The 14,561-nt window shown below is 40.6% G+C and overlaps 1 protein-coding gene across 4 annotated transcripts in view; it reads right to left on the bottom strand.

Moving 5' to 3' along the window:
- The window catches only part of LOC140121781 (uncharacterized), a 106,189-nt gene that overhangs the window by 6,842 nt on the left and 84,786 nt on the right, over positions 1 to 14,561 (bottom strand). For all 4 annotated transcript variants that reach the window (XM_072141814.1, XM_072141813.1, XM_072141815.1 and 1 more), the window contains 5 exons: positions 6,702 to 6,836; positions 3,278 to 3,430; positions 2,298 to 2,507; positions 729 to 849; positions 242 to 298 (listed from right to left, as the gene is read on the bottom strand). In XM_072141814.1, the coding sequence (XP_071997915.1) occupies positions 242 to 298; positions 729 to 849; positions 2,298 to 2,507; positions 3,278 to 3,430; positions 6,702 to 6,836 (676 nt within the window). The remainder of the gene's footprint in view (positions 1 to 241; positions 299 to 728; positions 850 to 2,297; positions 2,508 to 3,277; positions 3,431 to 6,701; positions 6,837 to 14,561) is intronic.

A 14,561-nucleotide genomic window follows, 5' to 3' on the forward strand; every position in this document is an offset into this window, starting at 1 on the left:
ATAACAGGGAATTAGAGAAAGTGTTATTTTGTTATCCTCAGTACATATAAGAAACTTGTCTTCGTGGGAATATGCCTTTAAGGATTACATTTGTCACATGTTATTTCTCTAGCTTGACTAAGACAAATATGAATGAATATCGTTTTACAGATGTTATTACACTATTCTGTGTAAAATTGACACCCACAAAGACGTGGGTGTCTTTTACACTTTTTACTGTGTATATAAAAAACTGAAATACCTGCTGAATGGCTCCTAGAAGCGTGAGATGCAAGAGAGGTAGATGTCTTTCTTATTCCTAGGAAAAATAAATTACTTCTCATTAGATTGTCTTACTACATGATGACACTTTATTCACAAATACGTCTGTATAAGCTCCAACAGCCATTGGTATTACAAAAAATAGGTTGCTGTTACCGTTTGCCACATTTGAAATTTTTTTTTTTAAATGTAGTTGCAGAAACAGCAATGTTTGATTTAGCCACAGAATAAACTCCTTTTGTACTAATTTAATGTTCTAATGAGACTAATACGCTGATTATGGTGAAACATCATGACATGTCTTCAAATGGCAAATATATTCCAATGCAAGAATTTTCATGATGGGTGTGGCTGTCTGCTCTAGGGCTGAATCCACCAAATAAAGAATAACTCGGTGTATACAGTGGATTTGAAAATATGTTCCAATGTTACATTGGGTCCTGCATGTACAGTATATAGTCGTTTACCTCCAGAAGAGGTTCGTAGAGAAGTTGCTGTCTCCAAACCATACACATGGCTCTGCAGTTCATCTACACGCTGGAAAGCATCCCATTTTAAGCCACGCTCCTGTATGAGCTGAGATTTTATCTGCACAAACAAAATGCAGTGAAATACATAAACATTGTAATGCAAAGAAGATGCAATCCCACTCTACAGCACTATTCGCTTTATACATATATATATACACACACAGTAGTGATATTTAGTATACAATGCTGTGGAATATTTCTACACCTTATGAACCCCAAAATTAAGAGCTGTAGTCCAAACTCTGACCACAAAAACCAGATCCATATGTGGCTAATGTGTCTCCTCCCCTGGAGTTTTTTGTTCAGTTGCAATAGGGACCATCATGTTACATCAGCTCACAGTGACATCACCATAAAATTTTCCCATGAGAACAAAAACACTAGAAAGTTTCCAACATATATATTTAACATCTCTCCAATACTTAATGGAGAGAATATATTATAGGAAATATGTAGGGGGATATTTATCTACACCAAGAATCAGTGAATTTGCAAATAGAATTGGGAATACACATAGAGGGGTGCAGCGGGTGGTGGCTAACAAAAGTTAGCTGGTTTTCACTCAAAACTAGTTTGGCTCGGCAGCCATGCCACCAGCCAGATACATCAAGAGGCCTAAGCCTTTTGATGTAACTGGCCAGAGACAGGGGGCGTATGATAAATCTCCCCCATAGAGCCTATAGGTAGCAATAATAACAATTGAATATATTGATTGTGATATGTGTCTTAGCTCTTAGGCTTCATTCACACTGCCGTTGCCCGCAGGTGTGCTGCACCGTACCGCTCCCATAGGGCACCGTGCGCCCATTGCGATCTATGGGGGACATATATAGGCCCTATATGCGCCCCCCCCCGTATGGCAGTGTGAATGTAGCCTTAGTTTTAAACTATTAGATTGTGATCTTACTCATGAAATGCAGTCTAACTACAATATGTGTATTTTTTGTTGGCTCCAGGGCCATGTATAAACTCAATACATAGGGAGTATTTATAAAAATGTTTGGTGTTTTTTGCGACTTTTGTTGCTATTTCACAAAGTTCGTCATGTTGGTTTTTTTCAGTGGAGCGCCTGATTTGTTATAAGTTTCTGGATGTGGATGCTGAAAAAGTAGAAAATTTCGGCACAATTGTAGCAAGAAAAGTCAATTTAACCTCCAGTCCACTTTTCAGACCAAAGTCTCAAAAAACCAACGGACTCATATGCCTCATTTATTAACCACTAGGATAAATCAGGCAATGTCCCCCATAGCACGGTAGGGGAAGTGACCTGCATCTTAAGCTGGCCATTCTGGTCTGCATATGACTACAGCTGCCAAACACTGGTCTCAGAGAACAGTTGTGGTATATGACAACAATATAAAAAACAGAAACCATGGGATTTGACAGGTAAGTAGAGTTCTATTATTTGATACAATTTTACAGGCTTTTATTTATTTACAATTATACCCAAAGCCATTTTTTTTATTGGCTGGTCTGTGAGGAGTACTAATGCTTCAAGTGCATTACCTGCTTTACTTCTTTTCTTATCTTACTTTGCTGCAGCACACCCATTTTGTTTGACCTTTCCGTTTCCTCAGTCAATGATCGCAGTTTCTGCTCCTTTTCCTCAATATCTTCCAGCAGCCTGTCCATGCTGGCAGATTTAATACTATCTAGCTGCTGTCTCTGCTTTGTCTCCTGAGAGTGTCTGTGCTCAGACTCATTCAACAGTTGTTTCTGAAAAGCAATGATATAGCTGTCATACAAAACATTCTATGGTCTAGAACAGTGGTGTCAAACTCAGTCACAGGCCAATTTTGATACAGAAAACAATATGTACAATTACATATTTTGACAAGGCCCTAAATTTTGATCCTTGATCTACAATGTAAAGTTCTTATATTTTTTATATGGAATTTCCTATAAAATGAAGTGATGCGGAATGAGGGGTTCAAAATCTAGTCTTATTTATTAAGGCTCCACCATTGCAAGTATCTGACCAAAGGTTAAGAAAGAGCAAAACGATTTATTCTGTAGATCTTGCAGTCCTTTTTACTTTTATTTCTACCTCTGTCTTCTCCAACAAACCTGAAATGTAAAAGTAAGAAACCAGCCAAACATCAGACTGATTGATCTGGCTAACCTGTACGTGTCATTTCTTTCACCGCAGTTATAGTTTGCTTGGTATTGGTGGCAATGCGATAATGATGAGGTAGTTTGTTAAATGATTTATTCCTTGGGCTTTCAACCTGAAGGAAGGTTACCAACATTGGTGGTATTATGATGTAATTTATATGAGTAGCAGGAAGAAGAAATGTAAAATCAGTATCGGGCCCCTCCAATTATAATGTATTATTTATTGCACTGGCCCTTTGTGTGTAGAAAAGATACCTTATGGTCGCAGAAGGCTCCAGGGCTTAGGTGCAACAGCAACTCTTCTAGTCAGGGGATCAGAAACAACACTTGATGGTAGGTGCGTTGCTCAGTGTGGAACATTGGAAAATTACCTGTCTACTTAGCTGTTGCTTCACTTTACTGGCATCAACTTGGGTTCTTGTCAAATCTGCCTTTGAACTTTTGAGCTGTTGACGTAACAAGGCCACCTCTTGCTCCACAAGCAACTTCATCTTTAAGCCTTCTTTTTTGTCCTGAACAGCTTCCTAATTAACAAATGTAAAACAATAGGATACTATACATTATAAAGTCTATATCAATTTTTCCATTTGGGTACATAATTATATATAAAATAGAGATATGCTCAGTCATTATTTAAGTGTTTTCCAATGCTATATTAAACAATTGTAAAAATAGGATCCAATTAAAGGTGTGACTACTCCATCATCAGAGGGCTCTTGTGTCTTAGAGATTTTTTGTCACAGGGCTGGACTCTTGGATGTGTGGTGTGGTCTTATATAAAGATAAAAGAGGGTTCTCTTGTTTTTGCTGCACTCATGAAAGTCTGTCAAGCCTTTCTTAGTTAAGGTAAAGGCACAATTGTAATGGGTACATAATTATATATAAAATAGAGATATGCTCAGTCATTATTTAAGTGTTTTCCAATGCTATATTAAACAATTGTAAAAATAGGATCCAATTAAAGGTGTGACTACTCCATCATCAGAGGGCTCTTGTGTCTTAGAGATTTTTTGTCACAGGGCTGGACTCTTGGATGTGTGGTGTGGTCTTATATAAAGATAAAAGAGGGTTCTCTTGTTTTTGCTGCACTCATGAAAGTCTGTCAAGCCTTTCTTAGTTAAGGTAAAGGCACTACTTTATGTTTCTAAAATCTATGTCTATCTCCGATCACTCCCCAATGGTAATTATTATGGCTAGAACGGAAGAGAAAGAATTTCAATTGAGCCCACATTGGAGGAGCACACTAGCCCCCTAAGCCCATAAACAGTACCTTCTCATTTAATATGCACATTGCAGCATGGCTGAGAAATCCACTTTTATTCTTTTCTACAATACAGTGAAGCAGGTGGGGCTGCTTTACCAGGCAGCCTGTGGCAACCCACTCCTCCTGCTGTTTGCTATGTTCAGTCTATATATGCTGCGTTACAGACCTGCCTCCTAATGTCAACGTCATTCTCCTGCAATTCCCCAGGACTAGGTTTGGTAGTATTAGAAGACCCTCATGGAAAATCGCCACAGAGCAGGTGACATCTTTGAACAGTTTAGATGTTTTTATACCAATCTTTACCAGTTGGAAACTGGATAGTTATCTAGACAAAATTACATTTTCCAGGTTGACAACTGATAAGATTAATAGCTTGGAACTTGCTTTTATCATAGAGGAAATAGGTAGTTGTAAATTCAGCTAAGGAGTAGGACACTTTCACGGGGTCCTGACACATTCTCTTCCGGACTGTACAGAGAGTAGGGCGAGGTGCTGTTGCCCCTTCTGTTCAAAGTACTGGGCAAGATAATAAAGGTTTGTTATAAAATCTATGGAGAAAGCAGTTATTATTTTAAACACCAAAAATGATAAAAATTTGATGTGATGAATGTCGGGTCTTATTAGACCAATATCCTTATTAAAAAATTTTGCAGAAATCTTGGCAAATCAGTGTACCAGTGTGGAAAGTATTTTCTACACTGGTGCACCCCAAATCAGAAACAATCTCACACGCTTGGATAGCTGGAAGAGGGTGCTGACAGCTCCATCCTGTTATTAGATGCGGTAAGCCTAGGACTGCATCTGCCATGAAGTGGGATGAAGTTCCTACCTAAGGCCGCAGATCAAGAACCCCTGAAGAGGGCGACAGATTGCCGATAGTACGGACTCCCCTAAGATACCAGCAGTCATGGGTGAGGGTAAAATACACACTGTACTTTTTGTTAAAAAGTGTAGAGTACTTAAATAAAAAGAGTACCGTATATACTCGTGTATAAGCCAAGTTTTTCAGCACAAAAAATATGCTGAAAAACGTCCCCTCGGCTTATACACGAGTCATACAGTCATAAAAAATCTTTAAAAAATAATAAACTTATATACTCACCCACCGGTGGCCCCGACCTGCAGCGCTGCTCCCCCGATGTCCGTGCGGGTCCTCTTCTGGCTCTCGCGGCCGTCTTCTGTCTTCACTAACTTCGGTTCGTCATACTAGGCGCCGTCCAGGGGAGAACAATGGCGGCGCCCGGCACGAAGTTAGTGAAGAAAGAAGACGGGCGCCGAAGCCAGAAGAGGACCCGCGCGGACATCGGGGGAGCAGCGCTGCAGGTCGGGGCCACCGGAGGGTGAGTATATAAGTTTATTATTTTCTTTTAATGCTGGGTTGGCTGTATACTACTGGGGGCAGTGCTGTATACTACTGGGGGCAGTGCTGTATACTACTGGGGGCAGTGCTGTATACTACTGGGGGCTGTGCTGTATACTACTGGGGGCTGTGCTATATACTACTGGGGGCTGTGCTGTATACTACTGGGGGCTGTGCTGTATACTACTGGGGGCAGTGCTGTATACATACTGGGGGCAGTGCTGTATACTACTGGGGGCAGGCTGTATACTACTGGGGGCAGGCTATATACATACTGGGGGGGGGGCTGTGATTAATGCATTTAATCGGCTTATACTCGAGTCAATAGGTTTTCCCAGTTTTTGATGGTAAAATTAGGGGTCTCGGCTTATACTCGGGTCGGCTTATACTCGAGTATATACGGTATATTAATTTCAGAAATCAAAGGTCATGATGATAATAAATATTGTAGTATACTTTATTAAAGAAAAATTCCTTTTTTTCTCTACTCAGCGTTTTTCAGGATACCTACACAGTAGTTAGATAAGGAAATGAGGCTAAAATACAGACCTAGACAATATTCACTTGATGATTAAATTCTGTGATAAATCATTAGAAATTATTTCTCTCTGCTGTCTGTGTGCAAGGAAATTCTACAAAGACACACTGATAGAAATGAGAAGGGAGGAAAAATGTCAGGAGGAGGTTGGGGGTAGGGCCTAAGAGAAAGTAAGACCAGATAAAAAGGGTTAAATACACTACTGCTTGTGCGCCAGCATACAATGAAATCCCTGCCCCAGAATCGCTTAGTCCTTGTAAAGTAAAAAGTGTGGAAAATTTTGGGTGACTGTTTGTTCTGTGCCCAAAACTTACTGGAAGCAGGAGATCCCCTTTCTGTAGTTGAGCTCTGCACATAAGGGTGAGGCCACACGTGCCGTTTTCAGTCCGTTGTAACGCATGCGTTTTCAGTCCGTTAAAAACCGCATGCGTTTTGAAAATGCATGAGTTATAAAAACGCATCCGTTTTTGACTGTTTACCATGCATTTGGCTGTTTAGAAACTGTTTATCTAAACAGACAAAAACTGATGCATTTTTAAAACTCATGCATTTTCCAAACGCATGCGTTTTTTAATGGACTGAAAACTGGACATGTGGCATCACCCTTAGAATAACCAAAATCACAACATATACCTTTTCAGTGTTTCGCAGCTTCTCGCGCAGCTTGCCTTCCTTGGCTGTGATTTTCCACTTATTAAGTGCTTTCAGTTTACATATTAATGCTTGGAGCTGACTGTTTTCCTCTCTTAGATCCTGCAGTTTTTGTTGCTGTAAAAAATTTGTGCAAACATTAAAACAGAAGTGAAATTGTCATATTACATGGCACTGTAGCAACACTGTTCACCATGAGTTTGCCAACACTCAGACACAGAAAGCATGGCAAAAGCAATCTGGGTATGAAGCAGGTAAGTGATTGCCTGAAACCTTACATAAAATTTTAATTAGATTGCATTACGTCTTGTACCTGAATAATTCAAAAAGTATAAACAAACTGACTTATTTGGAGTGGCAAGTTTTATTTGACTAATGCGTATGGCTTAAAATGCTACTTGGCTACTTTAAAAGGACTTTTCATCACTTACACATGTGGTGTTGAACATACCATGTAGTAGGGGCTGCTACACAGATTCAGGGATGCTTTGAATTTAATTTGTAGCCCACATGGTTGCCAAGATATCAGTCCCTGTATCTTACCATTGTGAATACTGCTATAGAACATGCAGGTTGCCCTGGTGGCTACTGCTATAAAACACAGTTTGCCCACTTATTAACTGCTATAAAACAAGCAGGTTTCAGGAGTTGCTACTGCTATAGGATATAAAGGTTTTGTGGGTGGCTACTGCAATAGAACATACAGGTTTCACTGGTGGCTGCTGCTATAGGACATACAGGTTTCCTAGGTGGCTGCTGCTATAGGACATGCAGGTTGCCCAGGTGGCTACTACTATAAAACACAGTTTGCCCACTTGTTTATTGCTATAGAACATGCAGATTGCCCTGGTGGCTGCTGCTATAGAACATGCAGGTTTCACGAGTTGCTACTGCTATAGGACATGCAGGTTTCGTGTGTGGCTGCTAATATAAGACAATGCAGATTTCGTGGGTGGCTGCTACTGTAGGACAATGCAGGTTTCGTGGGTGGCTGCTGCTATAAAACATGCAGGTTGCCCAGGTGGGATCTGCCATGCAGGTTTCACGGGTGGCTACTGCTGTAAAACACACACTGTGCCCAGTTGGCTACTACTATAGAACATACAGGTTCACTATTGTAATCCTCTCCACTGTCAGAGAGATGGTGCTGGAGCAGAGGAGGGGTGTGTGTTATTCTACTCTTCACTGGCTCTGTCCAGTCAGTTGCTTGTAGTGTCAAAGAAGCTGCTGTTTACATGCACAGTGTGATCTCCTTGTCCTAATTCATCACACTTTCCAGTGGTGCACGCTGAAGAAGAGCAAGAGACAGACACTTTTCATTGATTTGATGGGTACTGCTATAAAACATGCAGGTTGCCCAGATGGCTACTGCTATAGAACATGCAGATTTTTACTAGTGACTACTGCTATAGAACGTGCAGATTTTTACTAGTGACTACTGCTATAGAACATGCAGATTTTTACTAGTGACTACTGCTATAGAACATGCAGGTTGCGCAGGTGACGACTGCTATAGGACATGCAGGTTGCCCAGGTGACTAGTGCTATAGAACATGCAGGTTGCCCAGGTGACTACTGCTATAGAACATGCAAGTTGCGCAGGTGACGACTGCTATAGAACATGCAGGTTGCCCAGGTGACAACTGCTATAGAACATGCAGGTTTTCCTGGTGACTTCTGCTATTGAACATGCAGGTTTTCCTGGTGACTTCTGCTATTGAACATGCAGGTTTCACAAGTTGCTACTGCTATAGGACATGCAGGTTTCACGGGTGGCTGCTGCTATAGGACATGCAGGTTTCCTAGGGGGCTACTGATATAGGACAGGTTGCCCAGGTGATTACTCTTATAAAACACAGTTTGCCCAGTTGTTTACTGCTGTAGAACATGCATATTGCTCAGTGGGCTACCACTGTAGAACATGCAGGTTGCCCAGGTGGCTTCTGCTATAGAGCATGCAGCCTGCCCGGGTGGCTACTGCTATATAATATTCAGGTTTCCTAGGGGGCTACTGCTTTAGAATATGCAGGGTTACTAGGTGGCTACTGCTACAGAATATGCAGGTTTACTAGGTGGCTATTGCTATAGAACATGCAGGTTTCAAGAGAAGCTACTGTTATAGAACATGAAAGTTTCACGGGTGGCTACAGCAATAGAACATGCAGGTTTCATGGGTGACTACTGCTATAAAACACATACTCTGCCCAGTTGGCTACTACTATAGAACATTCAGGTTTCCCAGGTGGCTACTGGTATAAAACATGCAGGCTGCCGGGTGGCTACTGCTATTGAATATGTAGATTACCTAGGTGGCCACTGATCTCAAACATGAGGTGGTTACTGCTACAGAACATGCAGGTTGCAATAGTGGCCACTGCAACAGAACATGCTCATTGTGAAGGTGGCTAAGCTATATGACATGTTCATGTCATAGGTGACTACTGCTATATAACATACCGTTGTCTGTGGTTAATAAATGTGTGCCATAATGAAAGCTGTGAATAATCTGCTTCTTGCAGAGGGATTTCTATACTTCTAGCTCCTTAGTCCCTCATGGCCGTTGTCTATCTCCTCCTGTTCGTTAGCTCCTGCGTTCTGTGTGCTGAGTTATACTGACAGTGGATGGGAGTGCACAGCAGTATACAATAAGCTACGATAGATGAACATAGAGAGATCACACTGAGCGTACACAGCTACTTCTCTTAAACTGCCTGCTGCGGATAGGACAGAGTCAGAGAAGATTAACCCCTTAACAGCCATTTTGCAGGTTAAGGCTCAGCCCGATTTTTTGGATTCTGACCTGCGTCGCTTTATATGGTTATAACTTTTGAACACTGTTACTTATCAAAACGATTCTGAGATTGTTTTTTCCCCACATGTTGTACTTCATTTTCGTGGTAAATTTTGGCTGATAAGTTTTGCGTTTATTTACAAAAAAAAAGAAAATATGATAAATTTTTTGAAAAATTTGCCATTTTCGAAATTCAAAATCATTGCGTTTCCAGGCAGATAGATTTACCACCTAAATAAGTTGCTGAATAACATTTCCCATTTGTCTACTTTACATTTTCATAATTTTTGATATGTCTGGATAATTTATTTTGATGTCACGCGGCTTACAAAAAGAATATCGCTTTTCCGGATTTTCAGAATTGACTATTTTGGGGATAAATACAGTTTGGAATGAAATTTTACATATTTAGCATCAAAACCCCCTATATAACCAACCCATTTTCAAATCTGCACCCCTCAAGCTATCAGAAACCGCTTTTACGAAGATTGTTAACCCCTTGAGATCTTCATAGTAATTGAATCAAAATGGAGGTGAAATTTAGAATGGTCAAATTGTTCCCTTATACGTTCATTTAGCACTAAAATTTACACATTTCCAAAATATAAAAAGAGAAAACCCACCATACAATTTGTTCTGCAATTTCTCCTGAGTACAAAGACCCCCCACATGTGGCCGTTACTTGTTTTATGGGCGCACAGCGAGACGCAGAAGGGAAGGAGCGCCCTGCAGCTGCCAGGATTTTAGTTTCCTCATTGGCCCCTTTTGAAGGCTATAAAATTTTCGCTTTTGCGTTATTGGGGCCATGTGATGCCATTTTTTTTGCGGGATGAGATGCTTTTTCCATTGTTACCATTTTGGGGTTGGTATCACCTATTGTTGAAAATTTAGGAACTTTTTTTGAGGGCAGGAGTAGAAAAGCATCAATTCTGTACTGGATTTTTTACTCTTTTTTTTTTGGTGTTCACCGTATAGACTAATAATCATGTTATCTTTATTCTATGGGTTGATACGATTACGGGGATACCAGACTTGAATATATTTTCTTACGTTTTACTAAATTTGTCAAACAAAACCCTAATGTGGGGAAAAATCTATCATTTATGTATTGCCGTCTTCCAAGTGGCATAACATTGTTACTTTTTTGGCTACGGAGCTGGTTGATGGCTTGTTTTTTGCGGGACATGTTGTACTTTGCACCAGTATCATGTCGGAGTACACATGGTTTTTTGATCGCATTTTATAGCATTTTTTGTGGGATTGAATAGCTAAAAATCATAATTTTTGGAAGGTTTATAGCAGTTTTTTTTTACGGCGTTTATCGTGGGGGTTCAATAATGATTTACTTTTATTCTACGGGTTGTTACGGACGCGGTGATACTATATATGTGGGGTTTGTGTTATGATTTAGACTTTTTTTTGAGTTCTATGTCTCTTTATATGTTTTGGGGGTTTTGGGCATTTTTAGTGATTTATTACTTTATTTTTTTATTGAATAACATTTTTTTTTTTACTTTTTCACTTTTATACCATGGGACATGAAGAAGCAATCTTCTGATTGCTTCTTCATGATAATATTCTGCAATACTCATGTATTGCAGAGTATTATCAGTGTCAGCCTATGCACTTGCATAGGCTGGCACTGTGCCAGTAAGATGACGTCACAGACGCCATCTTACTGGCAATTCTTGCAGGTAACTCTGGGGTCCAGATCGGACCCCAGAGTTACTATAGCAACGATCGGCGCCCCCCGAAAACGGTTCGGGGGGGCCGATCGTGGGGGAAAGACCCCCCAGAGGCATGTTAGATGCCGCGGTCGCGCTGACCGCGGCATTTAACGAGTTAAGCACCCGCGATCGGAGTCAACTCCGATCGCGGGTGTTACACTGGGGTGCCGGCTATTAGTTACAGCCGGCACCCCGTGTTTCCCGATGCCGGTTCGGCTCAGATCTTGAGCCAAACCGGCATCAGCTCAGCGTCCGATATATCGGACGCTGAGCGCTAACTCACTGAGCTCAGCGTCCGATATATCGGACGCTGAGCGTTAAGAGGTTAATATAATACACACACCCTCCTCTACTCTAGCACCTCCTCTCTGACAGTGCTAAGGATTATAAAAGTCTGATATATCTGCAGCTGTGGGGCTAGAAAGAAAATTCAAAGTTCCCCTGAATCTATGCTGCAGCCCCTACGAAGCAGTATGATCATCACCACAAGTGTGAAGTGGTGAAAAGTCCTCTTTAAGCATAAACATCTGGAACGAAGGAGTGATTTATGCAAACTTTTGCACCACTGATCTGCTAGCATGGGAGTAAAGTGAGACATTCAATCAGCTGATTATGGTGGATGCAAGGAGTTTAAAAAAATTACATTAACAGGTTACAATATCTTAAGGCAGAGTTTACATGATCCATTTGCATTGTATTATGAAAAAGATTTGTTATCATATAAGAATTTGCTTATATTAACACATAATTAATACTTCTGCTATGTATCTGTAACAGATTTAATACATTACATGTATTATTAAAAAATATGTTCCAGATTTCCTTTCTTCCTTAGTCAAGTTGTTTGTGTTAATCAACTTTATGTCCCATATTAGACTGACAGCTGAGAGATAAAGAAACCTGATAAAAAGCCTAACTTAACTTTTTACATCAATCCCTGGATAGTTTAATTTCCTCAGACAGAATCATTAGGGACAGTGTACACTAGGTATGGAAAGAGTTCATCTTCAGCCTGCTTATCTCTTTGAAGTGGATGGACCTCAGAATATACACTTCCCACTGAAGGAGGAAGAGCAGAAGAAAGCCACAGAGAAGATATTTAGATTTATGGAATAATAACAAACTTATATTATCTGATCTGTTCATTTCTGAAATTGATTCAAAGGTTTAGTTGATCTTCAACTCTTTCATTCGGATAAGTGAAAAGCTGTGAATGCTGTGGATTTACAGTACACAGGTGAACTTGCAAGAATATTCGCAACCTGTAGATAACATTTATAGCAGTATTACACTACATGTGCAATCACCTTTACATAAGTTCAAGACCTACTGTTGCAGTGGCTGCAGTAGAGGAGGGGGTAGCCAACATTCATTTAATAATTACATTAACTAATTGATTCAGCATATCAGGAGCAACAGTAAAGCAGCCTCTTGAACTATTTACAGACCTGACATGGTTGCTTAGGCAGCAATTGATTTATGTTACAGGTCTGGGTAGAACAAACAAAGCAGCCCCTGGATACCTATCCGGCTAGTCATATTGTCAGTCTGGGCCCATCCTGTTCTGTTCGTACAACAAACATTTATAACTATAGAAAACAAATTAGTTTAACCAGTGTCAAAAAGAATATAAAAAAAAGCTATTTCTTTTTAGGAGCCGCTTGTGACAGCCACCAAGATGGTTGAAATGATAGGGGCAGCATATTTATCAGTGAAGGAAGTCATATGTGGAGATAAGACTATCAGAGTATTTGTTTTATCTAAGAACACAGGCCTTCTACATAACATTTCTAAAGAGTGGGAGAGGACTGTTCCACCAGTTATAGAATACTGGTATACTGATCATTTTTAAAGTCATAATAGCAGTTATATGTAATGTTCTACAAGGTCATTTTTGCGACTAATTACTGTGCTGTTTTAATACCTTAAAGGGAACCTGTCACCACATTTGCACATAGACAGCCAGTGACACGTTCCTATAGAACTCTAATAACTGAGTGATGCCTTTTTAGCTAAAAATTGTTTCTCTTACATCAACAAATCACCTTTTATCTTATATTCCCTGGCATCAGAGGGGGGCGTGTCCTGCTTGGCCGGCCCCTCCCATCTAATTCTCACTAGGCCTTATGCCTCCTTACTGGTCACAGTTCAAGTCATGTGACCAGAGTGACATCATCTCAGGTCCTTTAGACTCTTAATAAAAGCAAACTGTACCTAATGTATGTATCTGACCACATGAAATCACAGCAGCCTCCATGTACTTCTTCTCACAGGCTGCTGTGATCTCATGTAATCACATTCTAGTGATGTGTCGTTCGTGAACAAGCTGGCTTTTGTTTGTGAACGACGCAAGCAAGCTCAACTCAGTGAGCCAATGGCTCACTTAACCATGCCACTAACCGGCTCACCATGCCCCCTTTAACCCAATACAATTGGAATAAAAGTGGAGTGCAGGGGCTGACTGACTGGTCTGTGGCTCCCTTATATGTATTTAATAGAGAGCCGTTCAGGAACCAGAAAAGCTGGCTCTTCTTAGTAGTTGAGCCTAATGAGCCAGCTCCCTAAGAAAGGTCGGAATTTCCATCACGATCACACACATGGTGTAGAGTTTGCTATTCTTAGAAGTCTGAAGGACCTACGATGATGCACAATATTTCCCATAGTGCTTTATATGCCTGTAGTTGAATATTAGCAAACAGTCCCAAAGTACAAGGAGACAGAGCAGGGATTTGAAGAGACACAGAGCGGTCAATCAGAATAATTAAAGAGTAACTGTAAAGTTTATTTTTTTTCCACAAATTAATAGTTCTTGGGAGGTAAAACAACTTTGCCTATTTTCTTTACCTATATTCAGTAGTGTCTTAGCTATAACTCAGATTACCTCATTGCTGCAATAGCTTCTTCCTCTCCATGTGCTGATAAGCTTTATGAGACCGTAACTTGTTTACACTTTGTTTCTGGTTGGTTTCATGGGAGGGGAGGAGCTGCTGCTCCCTGCTCACAGGGGAGGAGGTCATGTAACAGTGAATGTAGCAGAGTCTCCTGCACATAATGGTGAGGTACAAGATCTTCACTATTACTCCCTCCATCCCAGTCTGTGGTTCTATAGAACTCTATCTGTCTGTCTCTGCTCTTCATGCTGCTCACTTCCCCCACCTTGTCATCAGCAGTATCAGCTCTGTGTAGATAAGCCATTAACTCTTAGTGCTCACACAGCACAGGCTACAGACTGTAACCACCCCCCCACCCTTTTCAGAAATGTCCACATTTAGCCCCTTTGGGAAAAAGAGGTGGTGTAATGTGGTTAACAGGTGCTTCCATGGT

This window comes from Engystomops pustulosus, chromosome 3, assembly GCF_040894005.1.
Source record: "Engystomops pustulosus chromosome 3, aEngPut4.maternal, whole genome shotgun sequence".
NCBI classification, from domain to species: Eukaryota; Metazoa; Chordata; class Amphibia; order Anura; family Leptodactylidae; genus Engystomops; species Engystomops pustulosus.